Raw genomic sequence first — 26045 nt, 5'->3', positions numbered from 1 at the left:
GGACTGACTGAGAGGATCCCGGTGCAAACTTGCAGCGGTAAAAAGCCCAAGGCGCTGGGAAAACGAATGATGCCTCGATTTTCTCCCCTTTTAAAGACGTTAAAGCTTCAACGAAAGCATCAGCTTCGGCGTGGACGCTCGCCGGGGGAGGGCGGGAACTCCGTGCGTTGCCACTTTGGGAATGATTTCGAGGGATGTCTGGGGTAATCGATGGCGGAAAAAACTTTGGCTCCTGTCAAAAAATAAATACGGCCCTTTGAAGTGCAGACAATTAAAGTGGAATAACGGGTCGGCGGAAAATTCTTTCCTCTCGTTTCGCTTTGAAAAAAAAAAAAAAAAAAGCATTCGGTAGAGAGTGACCTTCGAGAGGGACTGCAGGCAGAGTCGTGACAGCGTTACGATCTTTCGCGACGCACTCGAGACGAGACGGCGTTCGTGGTGTTTACGAGGGGGTCGGGCGGCCGCAGCCGAGCGTCCGTATCGCCGCCGGCCCTCGGGAGAAAAAGCTCTCGGCGGTAACGTGGCCCAGCTGCAACTTTGCGCTCGTACACGTGTGCACCAAGCCCCCCGCCCCCCCCTCAAGGGCTGCAGAGAAACCAAGTGCAGCTGGGGTCAGAGGAGCCGTTTTGGTTTGCGGGGGGAAGTTCTCCCACCGGGTCCTGCATCCTCTCCACTCTCTTTTATCTTCTTCTTCTTCCTCTTCTTTCTTCCTCCGACGGAGAGACGGCGACAGCGGCCCACTGAGTAAATAAACAGTGTGGAGCGCCCTATAATTTTCCGTTGCCTTTGGGGTAAAATGCCTCACGGTGACTTTTTTTATTTATTTTTTTTTTTCGGGCACATTTTTCCTTTCTGTCTCCTCATTCGCCCTTCATAAAAGACATCTTGTGCGTCCTTTCTTTGTTTGTGTTCCACTTTTCCCACTCTTTATGTGAGGTTTTGGTCTATTTCCCCCCCCCCCTCCCCCACTTTCTTTCTTTCTTTTTTTTTTTTTTTGGTTCCTGGCTCGTGTTCCTGTCTGGAGAAATGCAGAGAAAATGGCCTGTGCAGCTGCTGCAAGCAGCCGGGCAGGAATGACGAAACAACAAGAGGAAGTGAGGACCCAGAGGGGAATAGCCAGGAGGAGCCTGCACACTGTGGGAAGAAACCGGGAGGCTCTTCTTCTTCTTCTTCTTCTTCCTCCTCCTCCTCCACTTTTAACACATTATGAACACAGCTCGGATCAGGCCTCTGATTTCATCCCCACGCTGGGAATCCTTTCGCTGCTTCACTCCTCGCAGTCCGCCAGCAGCCCGCAGCTACCGACTCAGGGGCCGGGTGTTTTCTCACTAAATCCAGACACTTGTTTCCCCTCGGCCTGCGTGGAGCTGGGGAGGGATCATCTCCAGAGCGACTCCCCCCACAGAGAGGAAGAGGAGGAGGGAGGGAGGAGGAGGAGGAGGAGACAGGGAGGCACCGGCGGACGGAGCGGCTCCCCGGCCGGACAGAAGTGTCTGCAGAGACGCGAGCGAGGTGAGATGATTCCACATCAGACTCTCTGTCTGTCTGTCTGTCTGTCTGTTTGGGGGGGGGATCAGAGGGGGGTGATCTTATGAGAGGTGGTGGAATGCACGCGGGGGGGGGGGGGGGGGGGGGGGCGTGTCTTGTGTTTGCTTGTGCGTCGAGTTGCACGCAAAAAAAATTCGTTTTGCAAACCAAGAGTTCTTTTTTTTTTTTTTTTTTACGATTGTGAGTGTAAAAGTTTACATTTACATAAATAATTGAAATATTGCACTCAAAAGAGAACGTGTTGATTGAATACTCATGTGACTCGTTCTCAGTCTAATCTGGCTTCACTTGCTTCATGTCAGGCTAAGAAAAAAGAAAGAAAGAAAGAAAAATATTTTAACATCAGTGATCAGATTAAAGCATTTCACCGTTCAACTCTGGTGCCCGCGTGGTTGAGTTCTAAGAATGTCCAGGTGTGTGGACTGGACACGGGTGTTGGATTTAGATTCACTCCAGCCTGTGCACTCACTGTTGGCTCGATCAACCTACCGTGGTTGCCTCCTAGGGGCGTGCGGTATGAACTGCACCTCCCTCAGTCGAACGAGGTCTGAGTGGACGGATGTATGCATCTAGCATGCTCCTGAAAAAGCGACTTGTGTTTCTTTGGACTTCATTATAATTCTCGCTGTGTGGGTGTGTGTTTTGCCTTTTTTTTTTTTCTGTGCTGAATACTCCAATGCATTTTCTGGTTGTTGTTGTTGTTGTTTTTTTGTTGTTTTTTTTTGTTATTCTGCATATCCTCAGCATGCAAAAAAAAACAACAACAACAACAACAACAACATTTTGAACCATATCCAGATGCACACACAGGATGTCCCCTTTTGAAAAGGGTGTTCTCCAAGGAGGGGAGCGGCGACGGCACATCTGTGTTCGCAAAAGCCACTGGTTCCGTCCACTGGGCGGCCTGCCGCCGCCAGCGTCGATACACAGCTGCCCTGCATAAACACAGCAGCGGCGCACCGATGCGATCCCATTCCCTCCCAGTGCGCCGAGACCAGCCCATCGCTGGCCTGCGGCCATCGCTCTTCTTCTCCTTCTTAGGAACACCCTGTTTTGGCTTTCTGTCAAAGAAAACAGGCTCTTCTGGCTCCCTCCCTCCGAGTGCAAGAAGGCAGCGGAGGAGCCAAATTCGTCGAGTTTATTGGGGGATGAAAAATGTGCCTTGACAGCCTTGTAGGGTCATTTTGGTTTCCCTAGTTGCTTCATGTGCCACTGCCCCCCATGTCCTGCTTAAGATTTTCCTCTTATTCAAGGATTTGGGTTGTGAGTGTCTGAGACAGCTCAGCGCGCTCTGTGGGAATAGGGCCAGGAGTTTATGTTACTGAGGCAGATGACTCAGAAAGAGTTATGACTCGGCAAGGACTCTTTCTTTTGATTCCTTTTGCATTTGTGTCTTCTTGGTAGATGTTCCCTCCCCCCCCCTTTTTTTTTTCATTTGCCCACCACTGTGGCAGAGACTTCATGGACGCAAAGCAGCATTTCATCTTCATCTATGTAACTTTGTATCTATCTATCTATCTATCTATCTATCGTGTAGGTGCAGCAATGTTTGGTGTCCTCCTGCTCCTCCTGTCCTTCACGTCGCAGGTGGCCCTGGTGCCCCCTGCCAGGGGTCCCCTGCGCTCTTGCAGGCGCTGCTGCGATCACCTGGAGCAAGACGAGGGCAGCGGATCGACACCCCCTTTCAAACGTCTCAGCCACGTCCCGGAGGTCCGCACCTACATCAACATGACCATCCTCAAAGGTGAGAGTCCATAACGAGATTGTAATCTCCTGATGCTCCTGCATCACTGGGTAAAAATTTGGCCTCATTTTTTTTTTTTTTATATTGGTAAAAGCTTATAATACTGCCCAGGAATACATTAATAAAAAGTGAATACTTGCAGTACAATGAAAGTAATTTGGTCTCCCTACCCATAGATATAAGAATATAAATAGAGCAAGGGTCTTGACCCCCATGGGTTGCCATCTTGCCATATTCCGAAGGAAGCCTGGTGTGGACAATCAGCCTGCCTGACAGCACGTTTCGTATTTAGGGTGAATGCTCGCTTCATTAAATAAACCAACAAAGAAGAAGGTGGACGAGGTATCCAGGTTTGTTGCAAAGCCAACTGTAGCTTACTGGCAACCTTGGGAGAGGGACGTGAGCGAAAGAGCACTGCAATCTAAAATGTCACCATCTGGTGTCACTGTTTCTTCTTCAGAATCTCCAAATATTTCACACTTAACCTTGAAAAAATATATTTCAACGTATTGTATAAGAAGCAATAACAGTGTCGACACTCAGCTTCCCCCTGCTCTGTGTTAAGGCGACAAAGGGGATCGTGGCGACAGAGGAACTCCGGGTAAAACTGGACCCGAAGGCTCTCCAGGCTCCAGAGGTGCTCCAGGTACCAGAGGCAGCAAGGGCCAGGCAGGGCTTCCCGGTGATCCCTGCAAAACCCATCACTCCGCCTTCTCCGTCGGCCGTCGAAAGTCCCTCCACAGCCTGGAGTCCTACCAGGCCCTTGTGTTCGACACCGTGTTCATCAACCCGGACGAGCACTTCGACATGTTCAACGGCAAGTTCGCCTGCCACATCCCGGGCATCTACTTCTTCAACGTCAACATCCACACGTGGAACTTCAAAGAGACATATCTGCACATCATGAAGAACGACACAGAGCAGACCATCTTGTACGCCCAGCCGGCCGACCGCTCCATCATGCAGAGCCAGAGTGTGATGCTGGACCTGGAGCTGGGCGACGAGGTGTGGATCCGCCTGTACAAGCGGGAGAGGGAAAACGCCATCTACAGCGACGACGTGGACGTCTACATCACATTTAACGGATACCTCATTCGGGCCAGCGTTGAGGGGAAATAAAACGGCAAAGACCGAATGCCATTTACTGTGAAACTCGCTCCACCTGAGATGCTATCAGACACGTCATAATTCCTTTTAGACAAAATAAGTGTTGTTGTTTTGTTTTTTGTTACCGCTTCTCCTGCACTAAGACTGGTGGAGGGTGCTGGAGCCTATCCCAGCTGTCTTTGGGCGAAGGCAGTGAACCCGCAACCTTCTCGCTGTGAGGCAAAAGTGCAAACCAGTGCGCAATTTTCGTTCCTTTTTAAGCATTTCAGACGTATTTAGGGCACCCGTGGTTAAAGGAATATCTGAGCATTTTAGAAAAAGCGCTCATGGGTCATTTCCCGCCACCAACAATGACATCATGCTATTAGGTCAGGCAAAAGGCAGAACCATGTGCCAGTGCCATAATAATAACAGGGCCAGATGGAATTTCTTGCTTAACCTAGCAACAACTACTTGTGAACAAAAACAATATAGACAACATTGTTTATGCAATGAGCTAAAGGGATTTGGCAGGTTCACCCTGCGCTGCAATTGGAACCACACACATAAAACCAATTTTCTAACCTCCACCCAAAAGTTGTGCTAATCAGTCTTGGGATTTGCGTACCAATTGGCTTCACTGAGTTGTGACAAAAGCGAGAAGCAACTGCTGCAAGCAGGCCTAAAAAAAAAAGAAGAGAAAGACGTACCACAAGAAGCAACTGTGAACCAAATTCTGGAGAAAAATGAGCTCACGGGATCAAATGGTGGTAGTTTGATCAGCAATGAGAAAGACTGCAGGACGGCTACTGTCTAGCCGGCAGGACAGTAACGCAAAGCTTGTGACAACAATAGCAAAAGCAATTGTGAATTACCTTAACTTCACACGTTTTAGTCCAAAATCGTAACGGCTATTAAAGAGTGTGAGACACAGGATGTTTAACACGAATGTTAAAGAGGGCTGTACAGGGCCGTAATTCCGTCCTCCAAGGAAGTCTGGTCTAGTTACCCACATGGAGATAAATCCAGTGGTTTCAGGAAGCAATCCATCCGGTGGGTGAAGCTGGAGACGCCCCAGATTTGCAATCAGCGTCAGGGGGCTTTGTGTGAATTTAGAGCTGACATGTTCATTAGCTGTCGAGCAAGAGTCCCACTCGCCAGAAGCCATCAAATAAAATATGTGGACGAGCTGAGAGGGATTTACTTTGAGATTTAGATGTTTTCCAGGCCAGGTCTCTCAGTTTTATACTGCGACAGAAATCTTGACCAGACTCTTTTTGGGCAAGCTGCATTGTGACAAACGGCAGAATGGCAATGTAGGGATTCAGAGTGAAACATTTGAGGGGACTGGTCATTTATAGAAATACAAATGAGTTGTTTGTCGGAAAAAATGTATGTGACCAAAATCTGACAAACTCTCTTCCCTTTAAGAGGTATTATGTATCTGGTGCTATATCATGGTGCTCATTAAATTAATATCATGCATAAGCCCTGTTCTGAAATTATTGATATTTTGTATGCCCATTAGCAATTTTTGTCCAGTTTGTTGAGTTATTTTGTTGTTTTTTTTAAGACTGCAGACATCGTGCTTTTATGCATGTTTCATTCAGCCTCCTAAAAATGTAACTTAAAACAGATAAAATTAATGATCTCGTTAATTAATGATCAATTCGACATTTCTTAACTTAAAGGATGCTTCACGTTCTATGGACACCTTTCTACTAAAATCAAATCAAGATTCTAACGCAGATAAGGTAACAGCTGCTGAAATAACCAGTGTTTATCACACTGTATCACACTCCCAGTCATACAGGTTAGAAGACTGTGGTAGTAAGCTATCATCCGTTATATTGTATTATTGTATGGATTATATACTACTACATTGATTATAATGCACTTTCTTCTTAATATTGACCAAGCTGTGCCTCAAGACATGACCGTTTGTTACTGTACAGAGTTGTCCTGGCCAAGTTGGCCACAATACTGTAATGTCCCCACCCGAGACACAGCGCAGAGAGTTACGGCAGCTTTCCGTTTCAGGAAAACGAAGGCTTCTCTCTCTCTGTCTCCTTCTCTATCACGCGCCACTCTCAATTCCCCGACTTCCGCACGACACGCCCACACCTGCCCCCAGCCAATTACGGCGTGTTGTCTTCCCGGGCAACCTTGACCAAACCTACGGCTTCACTAAAACACGGAACAGAATAAACCGTGAACATGAAACACCCGAACGTTACACAACCCCCCCCCTTCAAAGTCCCTCGCCCTCGAGGGGACAAACAAAGTCACGCAGGTGGGCAGGGCGCATAGTCACCATGGAAGGCACCGACTCAACCCACCCCAGGGGAACTGGTTGTTGTGTCAGAGCACCCAAGAGTGGCAGGAGAGGAACCAGAGGCGGTGTCAGGGGTGCCCCGTGGTCCGGAGGTGGGCTGCACTGGAACAGCGGCACCCCTGCAAGGTGCCAACCAGTCCCCGATGCAGGGCCACTCTTCGACCCCTAGGTGGCAGTCGAACCCTGTATACGACTTCACCGAGTCTCTCCACAACCCTGCAGGGCCCCGTCCATTAACTGTCCAACTTCGGGCATCTGCCCTTCCTCCTCTGCGGGTTGTGGACCCAGACCAGGTCTCCCGCCTCGAATTGTTTCCCCCTGGCTCGCACATCATAATTCCTCCTCTGCCTTGCCCCAGAAACCCGCAGCTGATCCCTGTCGAACTCATGTGCGCAGTCCAGGCGATCTTGGAGCTTCCTGGCATACTCCAAGCCCGGGGGTTCCAGCGAGGCATCTGGCGGTCTGCCCACAACCATGTCAGCTGGAGTTCGGATCTCTCTCTTCCCAGCATGAGGAGGGCTGGAGAGCATGCGGTGGAGTCCTGTGCCGCGGACCGGTAGGCCACCAACACCAGAGGTACGTGGGCATCCCAGTCCCGCTGATGTTTGGCTGTCACTATGGCCAGCTGTTGGGCCAGGGTTCGATTACCAGGGGTGTCAAACATACGGCCCGCGGGCCGGATCAGGCCCGCAAACTGTTTTCTTCCGGCCCGCGAGATGATTTTGCAAAATATAAAAACTGCAATTTATCAGTGAAAGAAAGTGCCGTTCTAAATGTGTCCACTTGGTGTCGCAATATCGTTTCTGCTTCGCAAACAAACTCAGTACAGAGGCTGAGCAAATCGGCAATAGTTCTATTAGTTATTATCCTGGTCCTTTGAATCAAACAGGTGGCAAACTCATACTATGTGAAGGGGTGGAATAGAAATGCTATTTCTTTTAGATTACTATTGATGCATTGGTAACGTCACTGAGGTGTCCCACTCCCTGTCCCACACCTGCTAAGTTGGGATCTGGTCACCCTAGGAAGAGGTGCCAAACAAACATGGCAATTAGAAGTGTAAACATGAGACAGACGGCAGGTATTCAACTGACGTGCCTGTAGTTTTAACAAACAAATGAAAGCAAGAGCATTAGAAGACTGATGATGCTCAGCACAAAGAAATGAAAAGGATCATTTTTAACTTGTTTTGACTGCACAACTTATGAAAACATACACACACATATGCCCGGGAGCTACAGTTCTGGAAATCAGCATAGTGTGGTGGAAGACCACTGGTTTGTTTCTGTACCTTTCCCAGGTTAGTGGCCATATTCCCAGCCAAGTATTAACTCTGGCCTGTACAGCCATTATGAAACCTTGGTTAATATCCCCTCAAGGGAGGATTAAATGTAAGTGTTAGTGTACAAAGCTGTAAACAGATGGGCTAAAGCATTTGATTACCTATGACGGTTTTTAGAAAATCAACATGTGACATCACATCATTGAAGTCCAGGTTGAAATAGAAGGATGTAAAAATGGGTGTAATATGGGACTTCAATTGCAGCTTTGAAATGTATTATCTTTTAAATGTCTTGTGATTTTAACTATTACTTTACCTAAGATATTATGAATGTTATGAAAAAAAAAGTTAAACATTTCAGAAACCAACCTGTCTCTCAACAAGCTCTGGTGCCAGTGGAGTCTGGTGAACCTTCCACTCCTGACGGGGAATATGCCTTTCCCCCGCCTTCGCCGATTGGTTACCTGGATCAACAGGGGAAGGGTCTGAGGCATCACAGATTCCCGGCTCTAGAAACTGGTTGACATAGGCGTCAATGTCCGACAGAAACAAAGGAAGCCGGGAAGTCTGAGGTTTCTGTTTGGCCGGAGATGGCGGTCGGTGTCGTGGTCCTGGTGAAACAGCGGCCAGAAAATAAAGGTCGCCGACCCCCACGTCAACCCAGTAGGTGATAATCAGGATGGCCGCGCCCAGGGCGAGCAAGGCGCCAAACGTCCAGGATGTTCCCACGTTGACTGCTGCTTGCTTTGGAGTCCCCGTGGCAACAGAGTCGAGGTCGTGGAGCTGTGGCTCGGGATGGCAATAAATAGATGGCAGCAGGATGAGCAATGAGGTAAAAGGTGTGAGAAAAATGGCAAGCTGTAGGCTGTTTTGCTGTCGTTATGCACAGAGAATCAAATGTCTTCTTACCTGGGTTTTTGTCTTTCCTTTCTTCAGACAAGGATTCTGTTTGCTTTACCTTGTCATGTTTTGGAGACTACTCCTTCCTCAGAAATGTCACTCGGTGGCATGTGCGACTCATCTTTATCAGTTGATGTTGTGGAGGCGTGACCGACCTGTCAGGTTTGACAGGTCGCTCACGCTGTCCGTTCGCCTCTTCAGGATGCTGCTCCAGGTGTGAGAGAGCAGGTAGGCTCCCTCATCCTCGTTCATCGTCCCTGGGTCCAATCTCTATATTTCAATCGCCTCCCTGGTCCAACGCTGGTGTTTGCTGTCTTCTGTGTGGATGACTCTGGCCCTGTCCCAGTCCATGATGTGATCACAGGAGTGCCAAAATTAAAAATAAATACAAATATAAAGGTATATTTTGTCTTTGTATTTTCCCTTTTGTCATTGTGAAAGACAAATGAAAATAACAATGACAAACGTTATTGCCTTTTCCTTGTGCCTTTGCTTTTACTATTTGCTAAAAGCAAAGGCAATCAGATGGCTGTGGGTGGGGCTTTCCGACCAGGATTAGTAGTCGATACCTGATCGCTCCATAGCATAGCTAGCTCCTTGGGCGCAACATGTCCTACCTTGACATGTTTCAGCGTGGGCTCCCGCCTTCCTCAGAAGTGTCACTTGGTGGCGTGTGTGATATCACAAACAGATCCCTTGTCTGAACAAAAAGAAAGAAAAAAAAAAAACGATGAAAACTGAAGACCTAATGAACACAATCCAACTATGTCTTCTTACCCTCTCTTTTAGTGTTTGTAGAGCAGCTTGTAAGCTGCTTGTGAAGACTGTCCCTTATCTCAGTGTTGCCAACGCCGTTCTTTTATATGCTTTTTTTTTTTTTTATTGCTGTTGGCCGTCGGAAAAGTCAGTAAATGGTGTCATTGCCTTACCCTATAATTACATAAGTGACTTGCAAAGAAACCAGTTAATTTGCCATCATGCCCCACAACCTTTATTTCTCTTTATTCCATCACCAGATGATTCATGACATTCCAAACACAAATATGGTGCATTTTCCACATGAGACAAAGAACATGTTTTACTGTACAAACAGGTAAAACAAAAAGAATAAATTCAATATTTAATATCAACATAAGAAGATAGCAAGACTAGGTTTGGCACTGGAGTTTAAGCAGAGTTCAACATAAATGCTACTGAGGTTTCAAATCACCATGGGTGGACAAATAAAATCAAATCCACTGGGTACCGCTTGAATCCAAATATTAGTAAATATCCACTGAGACCAAACCATTAATGGATACATATTTTCACATTTAAAAAAAAATCCTTCTGTTCATTCAGTCGTGTTCCTGACACTTTCACGCCTAAAAATAAAAGAATGGGACATCTAGGATGTTTTCGTGTCTAAACAGCGATCTTGCATGACCAACTAGGACCACCATCTCAAAAATACCATTTCGAGGTTTCATATAGATCCTAATTTTTACTCCAAGTCTTTGTACAAAAATATTTTTTGCTTTGTAAACTTTTGCAATCAAAGGCACTTTCTCATCTTCTGAATTTTCCTGTACAAAAAGACCCCACCAATTAAAACCAAGAACAACTCCTTATTAGAACATAATCAAACGTCATCACACAAACTTCTCAATAATCCAGAGCCTCGTCCTGGTACGGCAGCATTCCAAGCTGTCACACAAAAGAACAGTAATGCTGTACTTACTGTAAAATATTCCTTCCACACGTTGGCCTATGTACTCATCTGCTCATTAAAAACAACAAAAACAAAGAAAGGAAACGTAACAATTCAAAGTTCCAGTTTTATCCCTCGAAAAAAGACGATGGAAAAAATCCAACAATGCTTTCCGTTATCTGGGGCTTATTGTGCTTCTATGATGCCCCTATTTAAAACATACAGCATTATGACACGCTCTGATATCGTCAAAAAAAATAAGATGCAAAAAGAATAGACAAAATTGACATAAATCCAGATAATATTTCCTGTTGATAAATGTTGTGTCAGTTAAACGTAATTGGGCTTTAATTGCATTTCCTGTGGCAGTGCATTTCCAGTGAACCAACCAACAGGCACAAGCAGCACCAGGAATCTTCTGGGCTGCCATGGAATTCTTTTGTCTGATTGGCATCACTGGAAACGACTGTGTTGACCCGACTGTTTCTAACAAAAGCAACCCCCGTGTGGTCACCACCCATGGCCATGATGCCACCATGACATAGTCACCTTCACAAATGACAGCGGAGATGTGACATCAAGTAGGGATGGTTGACTGTGCATCTTTAAGACTTTCAACAACTGTGTGCTTTTTGTAAACCCCTTGATAGAGGATTGTCTGCTGTCATTTACATAAATGTGCTTCTTGCGAGTGTCTCCAAATGATGTGCACATTTGGTAAAGATGCACATTTGCCACGCCACCATTACGGTCCCAGCTCGGCCCGCTTGGAAACCCAAGGAAGCAGGGACCAAAATAGTATCGGTTGGAACCGTGTTGACACCAGTGGAAACGCGTACAAAGAGAGCCGAGGCGCGCCCATGGAAACATGCCCTAATTATTTGTTGTCATTTTCATTAATGTGCTTCTTGCGAGCGTCTCATAATGATGTGCACATTTGGTACAGAATAAGACCTCAATGATAGAAGTAGTTGCCAAGCTTGAACAAGTAGGAGGTGATGTAACTTCATGGTGTATCAAAACAGTATCTGTGTGCAGGTGGTAGTTAGTGGACAAATGTGTCAGTCGTTGAGGATGGAATCTGGTCTGGGGTAGCCAAACAGTCTGAAGTCGGGCTCAAACAGTTTGTAGAGCTTTCTCAGATCTTCCGCAGGTATTCCCTTGAACCAATCAGACACCCAGCTGCTTTCTGAGACGTTCCTGTTACCTACGCTGGGGAACTCCACCACATTGTCCACCCGCAGCAGGCGCAGTAGGTGCTCGGCGTCCTCATCTAACGTTTCCAGGTGGCCCACAAAGTCATATTGAATCTGGCACGGATGGCACATTCGATACACCTGCCGCCAGTGGTCATCAAAGGGCTTCTCCTTCTCTGTCTGGTGGTCAATGAGGTACTGAATGAACTGGTAGAAGGTTGGACGAATGCCCATCTTGATTGACTCGTAAACGTTTTCTGGGGGTGTTGGCTGGTTGCCATAGAGGTTTAGCAATAATTTACCAAAGAGGGTGTAAAATTCATTGTTCGACTCCTCAAATTTATTCCGGAAGGCAGAAATGATCCGAACAAAGGGGTCCCTCACGAACAGAAACTTGGTGTACTTCCTTAGTTTTACCTTTGAAAACAAATGGAGCGTGTTAGACATCACATGGAAAAAATACATGACAAAAAACACCGGCTTCATTTTAAAGATAAACTTGCTGTGTGTGTTGTTGTAATATGTTGTAAAAAAAAAAAAAAAATGTCATACAGAGCAAAATTTTGCAACTCAGCATACCTTCATGAGGTGTCTTGCAAACTTTCCATAACGTTTCCAGAACTTGGTGAATGTGAAGTGCAAGTCAGGATTGTGGGTCAGATTATGGGGGATTGCCATCGGGTCCCTTTGGGGGACACCATCCTGCAGCAGGCTCTCACTGAGGACTATCATGATGCGCTTCCAGTTTGTGCATGCCACCTGAGAAAATGGAGAATAAAGCATTTCAATGAGCATTGCAGATGAAGGGCCACAGGCCAGAAGCGTTCTTTTCCAATGACTGAAGACTAGATTGTGAGATACATTTAATGCGGGAAAGTTGGGTGTGTACCTTGGGAACGAAACAGTAAATCACACCGTGTCTGTCGTCTACAATCAGGTGCCTCAGCTCATCGATGGGTATGTCGTCAAATGACCGATTCTTGTGAGGAAACCAGATGCTTTCATTGGCGCAGACCTCACGAAACACCTGCAGCCGCTTTTCCTGATTCCAGATAGACACATTTATTATTGAAATCAAATTTTTAAAAACTGTAAATCCTCATTACAATAATGTAAAGTAATGTCTTTGTCAATTACTATCCTTTCCGATCTTTAAATGGGAATTCGACTTAATTTTAAGGAGCTTGGGGTGCTACCGAAGCTTGACCATTTGGAGACATCTGTGTTGTAGTTGTTACTTGTTAAACATAAGACAGATGGTAGACATTCAACTGACATACCTGAATGCTTAACAAACAAAAAAATGCAAGTGCATTAAAGGTTAACCTGAATACCTCATAGATGAGAACTGTAACCAAAGGGTAGGAAAATCAAATTACTTTTATTGTACTGCGATGCACTTTCATTAGTGCATTAATGAGCAGTACATTAAGCGTTTTCCAATATGAAAATCATAAATCAAGCCAACTATCCCACACGAGACCTTGAAGAGACTGATAATGATGCTCTTCACAAAGAAATAGAAAAGACAATTTCAACTTCTTTTGACGACTGGTTTCTTTCTATACCTTTCCCAGGTTAGTGACAATATTCCCAGCCAAGTGTTCACTATTCCCTTTATGGCCGCCTCATAGCCACCTTGTTTAATATCCCCTTTCAAAAAGGAGGATTAAAATGAAGTGTTTGTGTTGGAAAACAGAGGGACACATACGGAATTTTCTGATGATCTTTAAAAGTTTTTGGATCATTTGACGTGTGACATCACACTACACTACAAAATTTCAGGATGAAGGATGGGGATGTAAAAATGGGTGTCATACAGAATTAGACTGACTTTGGCATTTAGAGGATTTTTCATTTGAGTTTACTTCAGATGTTATGAATGCCTCAAAAGCAAAAAATAAATAAATGAATCAAAATTTCCAAAACCAACCTGTCTCTCAACAAGCTCTGGTGCCAGTGGAGTCTGGTGAACCTTCCACTCCTGACGGGGGATATACCTCTCCTCCGCCTTCTCTGATTGGTTACCTGGATCGACAGGGGAAGGGTCTGTGGGTTCACCCGTTCCCGGCTCCAGGAACTGGTTGACAAAGGCGTCAATGTCCGATAGAAACGAAGGGGGCCGGGAAGTCTGGGCTTTCTGTTTGGCGGGGGATGGCGGTCGGTGTCGTGGTCCTGGCGAAACGGGGGGCAGAAAATTGAGGTTGGCGGCCCCCACGTCATCCCAGTAGACGATGATCAAGAAGATCATGAAGACCGCGCCCAGGACGAGCAGGGCGCGGAACATCCTGGATGTTCCCATGGTGACTGTTGCTTGCTTTGGTGTCCCCATGGCAACAGAGTCGAGGTCGTGGAGCTTTGGCTCAGTACGGCAATAAATAGATGGCAGCTACAGCAGGGTCTGTTGTACGAAGGAGTTTATCATGCCGCTGGTGCACGGCGGGAGTGTAAGGGGGCGTCCATGGATTAGTTCTTTTTTCTTTTTTTTTTTTTATCGCTGCTCCATGCCTGCAGAGAGAGACGGAGCACAAAGAGAGAATTTGTCTTAGATCTATTTAACGCGCAGCACAATGATTGTCTTCTTGTTGGTGGCATGTGACACGAGAGAGCATTGACACACACTCATTCTGACAACAAGCACAAAGCGTTTCAGCAGCAGGGCAAACGTAGACAGAAGATTGCAGGCAAAGCAGCTCAATGAAAAAAGGACACTGGCTGGACTCGGTTTCACACGTTTGGGTCCTGCAATTCAGATAGAACTGGAAAACTCTCTGTGAACAGAAGGCAAATTTCGAAGGCTCAAGAAAGGAAATTGTCTCCTGCCGCCTGCACAAGTGAACGATTCTGTTGTTGCTGTTAACAAAAAGGCAAAAGTAAAGTTGGCCAGTCAGACAGTTCATTCCTTTGGTGGCATTCACGAGGCATGAGCTGATTTCATTCATTTTTCATGTGAGAACTCGGACTCCGGGCAGTAACATCACATGTCTGCACTTCATTAGCATATAGCGCTTTCCAGTACCTTCGCGGTACCCCAAAGTGCTTTAAATAGCCTTTTAGGGTTCAGTCTGGCCTAGGGACAATTTGACATGTGGGCAGTTGGAGCCGGGATCGGAACCGCCAACGCTTCAATCCAATCAACCTCCATCCTTTAGATTTGTCTTTGGCATGTGACCCATCCCATGAGGTAGCACTGAGCAGCAGTAGTTCCATGCTCATTGGGTGATCTAACCCCACCAAGTCCAACCCCGAATCGTGCCAAGCAGTTAGGCAACCTGGTGCTATTTTTATGGTCTTTTGTATGACCAGGACGGGATTGAACCCACAACCCATTTTTGGCTAATTTAACTTAAAAACATCCATGAAGTTTGTCGGTGTGACTACAGCTTAGTAGCCAAATGTAGTAATTTTTTGTGCAGGATTTCGGGAAATTCCATGCGTTCCATCCACACATCCAAAAATGGACTCATCCCGTTTCAAAATGGACAAGAAACTCAAGATCGCTGACCATGAAACCAATCTCTTGTCTTCAAAACGGGTATTCACAAACCAATGGATGGCATTACAATGACTCCTTACTAACAAATGATGGATTGTTGGACATCAAGCATCAGCCCTAAGGATGAACAAATATCTGGTTAGCGTCAATGTAAGTTCCTACGCCGTGTGCAAATGAAAAAGTGACCCGATAGGTGCTGGGTTAGTACTCCAGCGACCGTTTTCTGAGGGTAACGGTGGCGGATGGGTATGTTCAGGACCGAGACTGACAAATGTCAATCTCAATTGGAGAAGGGGTGGGACTAGATAACTTTCCACTCTTTTTTAATCATTGTGTTTTCTCATTGTTCAAAAATAAACTTCAATCAATCAATCAATCCATCTGGTCGTGCATTAACGTTTAAAAAACGTTTGGCAATAGGCCAAGAATCCAGATCGCATCAACTGCGATTTAAATAAATAAATAAACAAACAAACAAACCCGCAAGTGAAGCACGCACGTCATTATAAATCAGCAATGTGCGCTCGAGACGTTAAACGGAGCACGATTCGGCGATATTTCGATCACGATTTGAGCAAAAAAAATAAATATATATATATATTTATTTATTTATTTTTTACGACAACCAGAGAAGCGTTGAGCCTTGAGACTCTGAAACGGCCGTCGGTTGGTCCGAAACAATGCAGCCTTTGATGACGGTGGAGAGATGCTGCTGGCGATGCTGCTGGAAGCGACGCTGCATGGCGGGAGATGCCCTGGGCACGCGGCTCTTTACAACGTCGCGTGGCAGCCGTTTAGCGGGATTTACGCGGGGGGGGGATGATGATGATGATGATGATGATGACGATGATGATAAGGATGAGGAGCGAAACGGCTAGATGATGAAATATGGGGGGGGTGGGGGGGTCCGGGTGGAAGTGGCGGTCAGAGGTGAATGTTGGGCTGTTTAGCTGCTGTTCACAAGCGCAACTGGAATAAAACATCCTCTTACCTCCTCCACTGGTGTGGGTGTGCGCGCGCGCGCGTGTGCGTGTGGACTCTCCGCGCCTTGACAGCTGCTCGTGCTGAGGCGCCCCTTGTCTGCCTCCCCTCACGCACCCCCACCCTCCCCCTCCTCCGCTCCGCTCTGCTCCGCTCCTCTTTTTCTCTCCTTCTTAGTGATAAGCAGTAGCCTCGCGAAACAACGCGAGAGTTTGCAAGCAGACGCTCCTTTCGCGGACTGGGCTCGTCGCGGGGTGTCTTTTCTGGGTCAGTCCGCGCACAACGGTTCTGAGCTCATGAGGCATGTTCAGGATCTGCAGGCTATAACAATAATAATAATAATAATAATAATAATAATAATAATAATAATAATAATAATAATAATACGTCATCTTTTTAGAAGTAAATTGAAAACACAAGACAATTTAGGGCCACCGTTCGACCAGATGTGTGTCTTGGTCTGCAGCTTTTTCCCAAGACTGGTACCACCTTCTCCATCCCTATATTTATTTGCACATCCTTTAAACCTTGTTGCACCAACATGAGTCCTCAGTCTCAGAGAGTCTGAGTCTTTGGGTCCCTGGGCCAAAACTGACAAACCCCAGTGGTGACCAGAGTGCTTTCCAATAACATCAAGGAGAACAATACATGCAGTAAAAATCACATGAAAAGGTCAATTAAAAAAACAAAAAAAACAAAACAGGGTTGCCCACTTTGGACGCTATAGGCAGCAGTGAGCTTTAATTCATACATGCGGCCACCCGGTCAAATTCTCCAAAATGACTTGATACATGTTTGGCATTGCCACCAATGCTACCAGCTCCATCAAGGTTTTTTTTTTTTTTTTTTTTATCAAGGTTCCACGCACCTGTAAAAACCCTTCCAGGCTACCATACCAGTCCCTCTCGACGGGATCAGCTCACAGCCTTGATGTCGTCACCCACCTTGTTTGTAAATAGTGTGCTATTTGCAATGAAACGACAGACGTGTTTTTTTTTTTTGTGTGTGTGTGTGTGTGTGTGTGTGTGTGTGTGTGTGTGTGCATTTGAATGACATGATCATCTCACGGCAGTTGTGCGTCACCCTTTGGCCCCCGACAGATGAGGGAATTATTATTTAAAAACATTCTGGTCCCACTCAGACAATAGTCTAAATATTGATTTTTAGAAGCTGTAACAGGAACAACTACCGCCAAACTACCATCAAATAAGTCTCGTTAAAGATCTGCATTAGATGGACTTGGCAGATGTTCTATTTTTTTTATATTTGAATACGTTACCTGTCTTCAAATATTTTCTCATGCATTGTGGCGCACCCACGGGTGGAGGAACAGCAGGTGCAGGGTGTCCAATTTAACGACATGGAGGCACAACAGGACCCGTTAAAACAAAACCTTTTGACTTGGCAATAGTAGTATTAGTGGACTCTAGCCAGCCGCCAGTTTTACAACAACAACAACAACAAAAACAACACTTTTAAAATTATAATGAAATTTTTCATACATCCCAATGTCTATGAGCTGCTTGTTTTTTTTTGTTTTTTTGTTTTTTGTGTGTGTGTGTGTATTTTTTTATCTTGCACCTCAGCCAGCTGACACCTTGATCCTTGTTCCATCCCTGCTGAGTTGCCAGGGTTAGGGTTTGACTAGTCATTCTTCATTTGTCTCTGAGCAAACAAGGATATGATGAATTAAGTACATAAGGCTGCAAGTGACAGGTTGACCCAATTGGTGTTTTTCCTGAAACTTTTTTTTCCAGTAAATTACAAACTGGGCTACCATTTCAGCAGGTTGTGTTATAATTATTCATTCATTGGTATATATGTATATATATTTTAAATCTATTTGTTGTTAAGTCAGGGTGACACAGCAGTGCAGTAGTTAGCAGTGTGGCAGAAATGTCATTTGCAGGCATGAAGATGGCCTTATTCTCTATCGAGTCACAAAATCTAAATCCCAATTGAGAAAAAGCAAAAGGTTTGATTCTTCGGATGGCTTCTGTATCTTCAAGAAAAACCACGAGAGAGCAAAGTTGTCTTTATTTAAAACCCGAGTCGTCTGTGGAGCAGTTCAGCGAGGGCAGCCTCTCACTGAAATGACTTTTTCTGCACTGCGAGTATACACTTTTATTTATGTATTTATGGGCAGTATGTTACGCCTTTACCAATATAAAATCATAAATCAAGCCAAATTTGACACCCTGGACCTTTTATCTGCTACCGATTTAACAGGTTGTGCGAGATGAAATGTGAAAAAAGGCAGGCGGCGTTTTAAACCATTTAAAGATACGACAATAACCACAAGAGGGCAGTATCAACAATAGAATAAAGCCAAATTTGACACGCTGGACCTTCAACGTATTGCCGCCTTAACAGTTCCGTGTGCGAGATAGAACGTGGGGGGAAAAAAAGGTAGGCGGTGTTTTTAATAATTTAAAAACATGACAACAACCACAAGAGGTCAGTATCAACAATAAATCGAGCCAAATTTTACACGCTGCACTTTCAACGTATTACCGCCTCAACAGTTCCGCGTGCGAAATAGAACGTGAAAAAAGTGGCGTTGTTTTTAACCATTTAAAGATATGACAACAACCACAAGAGGGCAGTATCGAACTGCGGCAAAGCACTGTCTGACCACGTCGAACGTGAAACTTTTGAAGAACGAACAGACGTTTGCAAAATGAACCACGGCACGTTTTATTCAAAGACTACGACATTGTTCACATGTACATTTGCGTCAACGTTGAATATAAATATGATAATGTGTAGAAAAACCCAGGGTGTGTTTACTGTGGTCCTCACGCCCACCTTCCTTTCTTCCACTTCAGTCAGACTGCGTGTGTGCGTGCGTGCCTGCGTGCGTGCGTGTTGCTGAGTCTACAGGAGGTCCTGCTCGACCCACACCGTCCTCTTCTGCTCGTCCAGTATGCGGTCTCTGATGACGCGGATGAGGTCGTCGACCCCGGCCCAGGTCTCGGGTTCCACGCTGGCGTAGAGACAGGGGATGACCTCCAGCTCTTTCTCCTTCGCCCGACACAACCTCACCAGCTCCTCCTCCGACTCCAGGCGAAGAGGCAACTTCCTGTGTGGACAGGAAACAGGAAGGAAACGGTGCTCTTGGTGGTTGCTTTGGTGTTGTTTAGAACCTGGTGCGTCTGATGAGTTCCTGTAGACACTTTGCAACAGGGTTTTCTCTTCTTCTTTTTTTCTTTGTTTCTCGTGTCGCTGATATCAATCAGACTTTTGTGTTCAAAAGTAAATTGTTGTGTTTGTTGTTGTTTTGAGAGAGTAGGCAAATAGTCGATATTTGAGGCATTTTGAAGCTTTTTTTTTTAAAAAAAAAAGTGCTAAGCACATGTACATCCAATTAGTGACGAGATGTTGAGTGTTTCACATTACTAAACAGAATTAATAATTTCTTCAATGTATATTTGCTCACAGTAAATTCACTGTAAAAAAAAACAACAAAAAAAAACACCTATAGAACATTTCAAAATGGTAATTGTGGTAGATCACTTTTTCCATAGCGGCCGCTCAATAGGCGTTTGCTTAGACAAGAAATTCAGCTTTCAGAATAAGACTACTGTGACGTTCTTAGTTAATATATGACGACGATGCTGTCATGAAAGTTTGCTGTCTGCTATTTTGGGTCCTGAGTGATTCATGTGTCACACATCTTCTGCAGCACCAAGTCACTCAAGTAGTTGCACTCTGAAGACGCACTTTTGCTCGGAGCAGAATGGGTTCAATTCAACGTGTACAGTGACGGGGTTAAAAATAAAATGGGACACCTCATGCTTTTGTGATACATTCGCAATAAGAATCATCTTGTTATCTTAACTTTAAGAACAAGAATGTAGTAATTGTCCCCTTTTCCTGCTCACAGTATATAAAAAAAAAAACCCCAAAGTGCATTGGTTTGGAGTTTGTGTCCGTCTGATGCGGCCACGCCTTTTGAAACGCAACAAAAAAAAAAAAAACGTTTCCCCGCAAATTTTCCACGATAAAATTTGAGATTGCGTGACTGAGTAAACATTATCCACCACTGCACAGGTGCGTCCGTTACCCTGGAACGCATCTTACTGTGCGAGTAACAATCTTAATGGCTCTTCTTCCTTTTTCGGCCTGTTGGAGCAGGATGAGCGCATGCGTGACCAATGCAGTTACGTGTCGTCGCGAGATCAAAGAACGTGGTTGTCTCTTGAAGTTATTCGAAAGAAGAGATAAGTGTTGCCATTGCCGTCTTAATTCCCCTTTGTTGATGCCGCGATGAAGCGAGTGGCACACGTCGTGAGGCCTCACCGTAGCTTTTTGATGTTCTTCTCACAGATCTTGACGTTGATGATGATGGGGTAGATCTCCCGTCGCAGCAGGTCTTTGACGCAGCTCAGCTCCGCCTCCAGCAGGCAGTGTTTGCCCTACAGTGGGATCCAAGGTGACAGAGGTGAGGCCTCTTTTGTTTCAACTGTTTGTGGGTTGTTTTTTTTTTTCTGGAGGGAGGTAAGAGGGGTCAGAAGTCGGGAAGCGTACCTTTGCAGCTACGGCTTCTATGTTCTGGTGCGTGACGCACTCAAACGAGCCGTGTTTCTCCTTGTAGTGAATGAAGGGCTCGACTTTCTGCTTCAGATGGAACTCGTCTTTGGACAGGACGTCTGGGCGCCGAGAGACGCGTTGAGAGAGCAGCAAAAGAAGAAGAAGAAAAAAAAGGCAAGCAAAGTTTTGATGGGCGGTCACAGAAAATAGAGAACAGAAAGCGGTGGGCTTTATTCCCCCGGGGTGATCTGCATGTAACCGAGCCGTCGCAGCAGTTCCCCCAGCGGTGCCAGGTGTGTCCACCAGTGACCCGTCTGAACTTTCACGCAGTCGCACCGGGGCGGGGCTCATCCAGGAGCTTTATATAGAACGCGCACGATCACGGGACCATCCGACTCTTCCTCGGAGGACAACATGGCGCAGCACAACGCCCGGCCAACCTGCTACCATGTTATTACATAGATCCAGATTATTATCATCCATCCATCCATCCATCCATCCATCCATCCGTCCGTCGAGTTTCAATAGCAGCTTCTTCCTGAGCTCAGGCTCACGGGGGTCTGCTGGAGCCTCTCCCAGCTGTCGTAGGGCGAAGGCAGGGTGACACCCCGGAACACCAAGCAACCATTCACACTCACGTACACACCGACGGACAATTTAGAGTATCGTGAAACACAACAGCTATAAAAAAAAAATAATAATAATAGATTAAAAAAAATACACAAATCAAAAAGCTGCAATCTTTCTTGCTTTGGGGAAATGCAAGTTTCCCCAATGTGGGATTAATAAAGCTTTCCACCCTAAACATTTAGTGTTGAATGAAATGAAAAGTGTAATAAAAGTGAGTGAGAGAATTCTAAGTGTGAACACATCCACAGTGGGCTGTTTTAACGAGCCTAAAATACAAACCATGATGCTTTGTTCACACTTTTATGGTTTAGCACATACAACTAAGTGTGACTACAGAAGAAAAAGAAGAAGAAGACCTTTATTGATCCCATGGTGGGGAAATCCGCATAATTTCCCCACCCCACTATGATACAAAGCTTTGTGTTAGAAATGTTTGGGTATGTTTTTTTTTTCAATTTCAATGCGTTCAAACTTGTGTAATGATGGCCTCATATTGCACACTTGACGTTCTCTGAAATCACATTCAATTAGACATTCAAGGCAACAGGTGTCAAAGCCATCCCATAATGCGTTCAGCACATCCCGACCGATTTTCCTGCATCGGTAGTGTTCTCGGAGCAGTTAGTAGATTATTTCATGCAGCTGCTAATAATGGAGTTCAATGCAGAAACGAGCCGGTGACACTGAACTATTGTGTACAATTCTCATCCCATTTAGCTCTCTGTTTGCAACCTGCCTCAGTTTCAGCTTCCTCCGTTGCAGCTTGTTTGGCAGGGATCGCTGCTGCCACTAAAACCTTGGAGGCGTGCCTTTTGTGACATCACAAAGGGCTGGTTTACAGCACCGCTTTTTTTTTGTTTTTGTTTCAGTACACGTTTTTTGTTTCTTTGTTTCTTTGTTTGTGTTGTTTTCTTGCTTTTGCCACTGGCTCGCGACACACACTCACCGGGTTTTGAAGTTGTGAAGTCCGTGGCCGGAACCATGCCGAGTATTTTCTGAGTGATGGTCTTGGAGAGGGCCATGGGGCTGAACAGGACCGGCCGTTTCCTCTGCGTGCGCTGTGACGTGACGGGGCTGTAGGGGATCAGGTTCAAGCCGTTGCTCAGGTCGCTGTCCGAGTCCGCAGCATCTACGTGAGACAGTCATTTTTTTAATGAATCAAAACTGGTTGAACTTTGGCTGGCCTGCCGCCTCTTGGACGTCAAGATGTTGGCTTTCCCCCTCATCGCAGCCACTGCCGCCTGAACGTCTTTTTCAGCACTTTCACTTCAACTTTTCAGCGGGCATGTAAATTTAGACCCTCTGACCTCTTTACTCCTTCATTTTAACCATGAAAACCAACAATATTTAAAAAAAACAAAAACAAAACTGCAAACACCGCAACTTTCCACACTGCAAATCGAGAGACATTTTTTGCAACTCTCAGGAGTTTCCATTAACATTGACTAACTTCCGTTATACATTTTATGGCAGAATTTTGACCACGATATGCCCAAGCCTGGTCTGAGAGTGTCGCTACCTTGTCTGGGTATCCCCGAGTTTATAATCCTCACGCGCTCGTTGCTGTTCATCCGCTTGTACTTGATATCCACCCTGCTGACAAACTGCAGAGTACAAGTAACAGATTGAAAATTGGCGTCACCGACGGGGATTTGGCGCTCTCGGCCACGGAAAACCGGTATCGGGCATTCCGCAGGCTGTTAGGTTCCTCTACCTGCAGGATCTGAGTGAGGAAGGTGCTGGCTCGAGACATGCGCGGACTGGCTTTGAGATCCAGGGTGGCGCTGGCTTCTTCCGGCTGCAGGTTCAGCTGTTGAGACACACGCGCACATGATTTCTGCTGGTGGTTTTCAGCCGTTTTTTTTTTTTTTTCCCTCATCACAAAGTTGCGACCCAAATTTATTCCGCAAAAATAGGAAAAATCATTGCAACAATACAGAGCGCCTTCATCCAGTCATATGAACAAAGTGTATTAAAATTAGGACTGTCGAACTTAGAAACGCAATAAATATCTTGTTAAGTAACATATAGAGCAGGGTAAAAAATTTGCAGTTAATTTGCGATTAATCGCGAGTTAACTCACAACACTCTGTGATAAATCGCGATTACATTTTTTAATCGACTGACAGCCCTAATTAAAATACACAAATACCAATATTTGAATATCCTTTTTTTTTTAGAAAAAGGGAAACTGTCCACAAAGCCGTGACACAATCAAAACAGCTCCGCGAACCCCTTTTGAGTCTCGACCTAGCAGTGGAGAAACGCTGGTTAATACAACTGCTGATTCCAGGAGTCTGTGGTTGAGCGACAAACTTTTTTATTTTTTTTAATTTGGATGCATCTTTCACTGTCACGCTTTAGTTACATTGAATCAAAGTTCAGAGCTGGCGTGTCTGTTGAGGAGCAGATTTAGAAACTGTAAATCCCCACAGTATCAATTTTAGTTCTTCACACTTAGTATTATCAAATTGACTAGATTTTATCAAACATCGCTTAAATCGCATTCTAATGGACTTGTTAATTGTTTATTACTCTGCCTGATTAAGATGGGGCTGTGAGTTTTCTGTCATCAGTACCCATAACACCGATCGTTTTTTTCTCTATTCCAAATGTAAAAGATCCATTCAATTCGATTGGATCACTATTGCAGACACGTCCAACTGATTTTGTTCTGAATTCTGGGTCAAAGCACACACGTCGACAGAAAGTGACTTCAGTGCACGTTCCGTCGCGAAATCAGTGAGCTTTGCATTCATTCAGTCATTCCTTCCCCATCATTTGATTGGACTTTATTTGCATTTTTCACATGGTTTCGGTCGCCATCTTTAAAAAGACACTGCTAGCAAAGCAAAACAGATCCTTACCCTGCTGTAGCGGTTGCTTTCATTCTCTTCTCTCCCACCTCGGCACATTAACTTCTGTATTTTGACCAGGAGCAGCTGCTGGGCCCTGCGTTGACACACAGACATGGTTGTTAAGCAGTGCCGCAACTATTATTTCTCTTTGCACGGTTACTAAAGGCTCTAGAAGTGCAGTCCTCGCTTGGGTCGCCCGCCTCAAGCGGAGCTGCTTCCTGTGCATCTTTGTTACTGTACTCAAGTAGATTTTTCAGGTATCGGTACTTTACTTGGGTATTTCTTTTTCTGACGTCTTCTTACTTTTCATCCCTACATTTGTACACAGACATCTGTACTTTGTCCTACTTACGCTGGTAAAAGCAGGCTTGTTACTTTTGTGCTTAAGTGTCTAAAAGATAAACATTCTGTTTGAAGTAATTCACTTATCATTATTTATTATCGTTGTTGTTGATTGAAGTGGAGCTATTTGAACTCTGCTGTTGTGTAGTTCAAAATAAGAGTGGATAATATTTCATTGGCAGAAAACATTTCAGAAACTTTGTTTTCCTACTTGCATTTGATGAAAGGAATTGAATCAGTACTTTTACTTTTACCGGAGTTTTTTTTTTTTTTTTTTAAGTAAGTATCCTTACTTTTACTTAAGTACAGAATGAGAATACGTTAGCCACCACTGGAAACCGCACACATCTCTGAGTGCGTACGCACATGCGGGAGTGTCTGCACGCACTCGGATAAATGTGAATCGACACCATGTTTGCTCGTTTGCTCGTTTCTTGAACCCTTTATAAGCTCCCTTGCATCACATCGCTAAAGCAGAACTGAGGCTCAATTCCGAAACGAAAAAAAACGGGCAAGACGTGGAAGGGGCTGCCGAGGCCCGTGTCCGTACCGTGAATAGCTGGGTATGGTGCCACGCTCGGGCAGGTCGGTGCCGGTGAAGGGGTCGACGCGAGCGCACAGCCAGTCGCAGCGGCCCTGGTACTTTGTGTCCAGCACGTGCACCACCTCGTCGCAGCCCACCGTCAGGGTGCAGTTGTCCGACTGGCTGGAGATGTTGAGGTTGACGCGGATGTGGAAGGAGTCGCCGGAAGCCAGCACGCCGTCGGCCAGATCCCTCTTGAGACGGTGGAAGGCTGGTGAGGGGGGGGGGCACGGTTACTTCTTAAGGGTCTGCTGAGGGGTCACACGTCTTGACGCGACACCTACAGTCATAGTTGGCTCGGTAATGCAGCTGGATGGGTCCAGAGCAGTGCTGCAGCATCCAGTGGGCTTCTTCCTGAGTGCTGGTCTCCAGTGCGACGCTTTGGCTCTCGCCGCGGACGCGTCCCTCGATCTGTTCAGCCAATCACAACGGCGACACAAATCAGCAGAGCGCAGGGAGAAGCAGAGAGAGTGGGGCTCTCTTAGCCCACGGCTGTCCACAGAGCATGTGTGGAAGAAATTTATGCGTCCAAATGTAACGACTTGAGGTCGCTACGACGGAACGTCATTACGGGTCGAAGTCGTTACGACTTAAAAGTGGTTACGTATTAAAGACTCTGGAAATTAAAGTAATTACGAATTAAAGTGGTTTCAACTTGAATTGGTTACAAATTAAATTCGTTACGGCTTTAAGTTGTTTTGAATTAAACAAATTAAAGTCGTTACGAATTACAGTGGTTACGAATTAAAGTCTTTGCGACTTGAAGTTGGTACGAATAAAAGTGGTTACAAATTAAAGTTGGTACAAATGAAACTTGTTACAAATTTAAAACACCACAAAC

The 26045-nt window shown here is 45.4% G+C and overlaps 3 protein-coding genes across 3 annotated transcripts in view; 1 reads left to right on the top strand and 2 right to left on the bottom strand.

Moving 5' to 3' along the window:
- Positions 1-1004: 1004 nt before the first annotated feature.
- c1qtnf6a (C1q and TNF related 6a) lies at positions 1005-5866 on the top strand. The gene is made up of 3 exons (XM_076032326.1): positions 1005-1512; positions 3086-3292; positions 3858-5866. Exons 1-3 carry the CDS (start codon positions 1038-1040, stop codon positions 4409-4411), a joined length of 1236 nt encoding a protein of 411 aa, XP_075888441.1. The 5' UTR covers positions 1005-1037; the 3' UTR covers positions 4412-5866.
- Positions 5867-11464: 5598 nt separating this feature from the next.
- On the bottom strand, positions 11465-16306 carry chst12a (carbohydrate (chondroitin 4) sulfotransferase 12a). The gene is made up of 5 exons (XM_076032309.1): positions 16269-16306; positions 13715-14289; positions 12671-12823; positions 12361-12540; positions 11465-12198 (listed from the first exon to the last, which is right to left on the bottom strand). The coding sequence occupies exons 2-5, from the start codon at positions 14111-14113 to the stop codon at positions 11647-11649; spliced, it is 1284 nt and encodes a 427-aa protein (XP_075888424.1). The 5' UTR covers positions 14114-14289; positions 16269-16306; the 3' UTR covers positions 11465-11646.
- A 2141-nt stretch (positions 16307-18447) lies between these two features.
- Positions 18448-26045, bottom strand: part of card11 (caspase recruitment domain family, member 11) — a 29420-nt gene continuing 21822 nt past the window's right edge. Inside the window, exons 17-25 of the mRNA XM_076032317.1 lie at positions 25489-25615; positions 25172-25415; positions 24289-24373; positions 23136-23231; positions 22941-23025; positions 22368-22550; positions 20789-20910; positions 20561-20676; positions 18448-19340 (exon numbers count right to left, since the gene is read on the bottom strand). Of these exons, the coding sequence (XP_075888432.1) occupies positions 19136-19340; positions 20561-20676; positions 20789-20910; positions 22368-22550; positions 22941-23025; positions 23136-23231; positions 24289-24373; positions 25172-25415; positions 25489-25615 (1263 nt within the window). The 3' untranslated portion in view covers positions 18448-19135. The remainder of the gene's footprint in view (positions 19341-20560; positions 20677-20788; positions 20911-22367; positions 22551-22940; positions 23026-23135; positions 23232-24288; positions 24374-25171; positions 25416-25488; positions 25616-26045) is intronic.

Source organism: Nelusetta ayraudi, unplaced genomic scaffold (assembly GCF_046127955.1).
Source record: "Nelusetta ayraudi isolate G7.1 ecotype Tasmania unplaced genomic scaffold, CSIRO-AGI_Nayr_v1 ptg000034l, whole genome shotgun sequence".
Classification (NCBI taxonomy): Eukaryota; Metazoa; Chordata; class Actinopteri; order Tetraodontiformes; family Monacanthidae; genus Nelusetta; species Nelusetta ayraudi.
The sequence above is the reverse complement of the archived record's forward strand: the minus strand, read 5'-3'. Positions and strand labels throughout refer to the sequence as shown.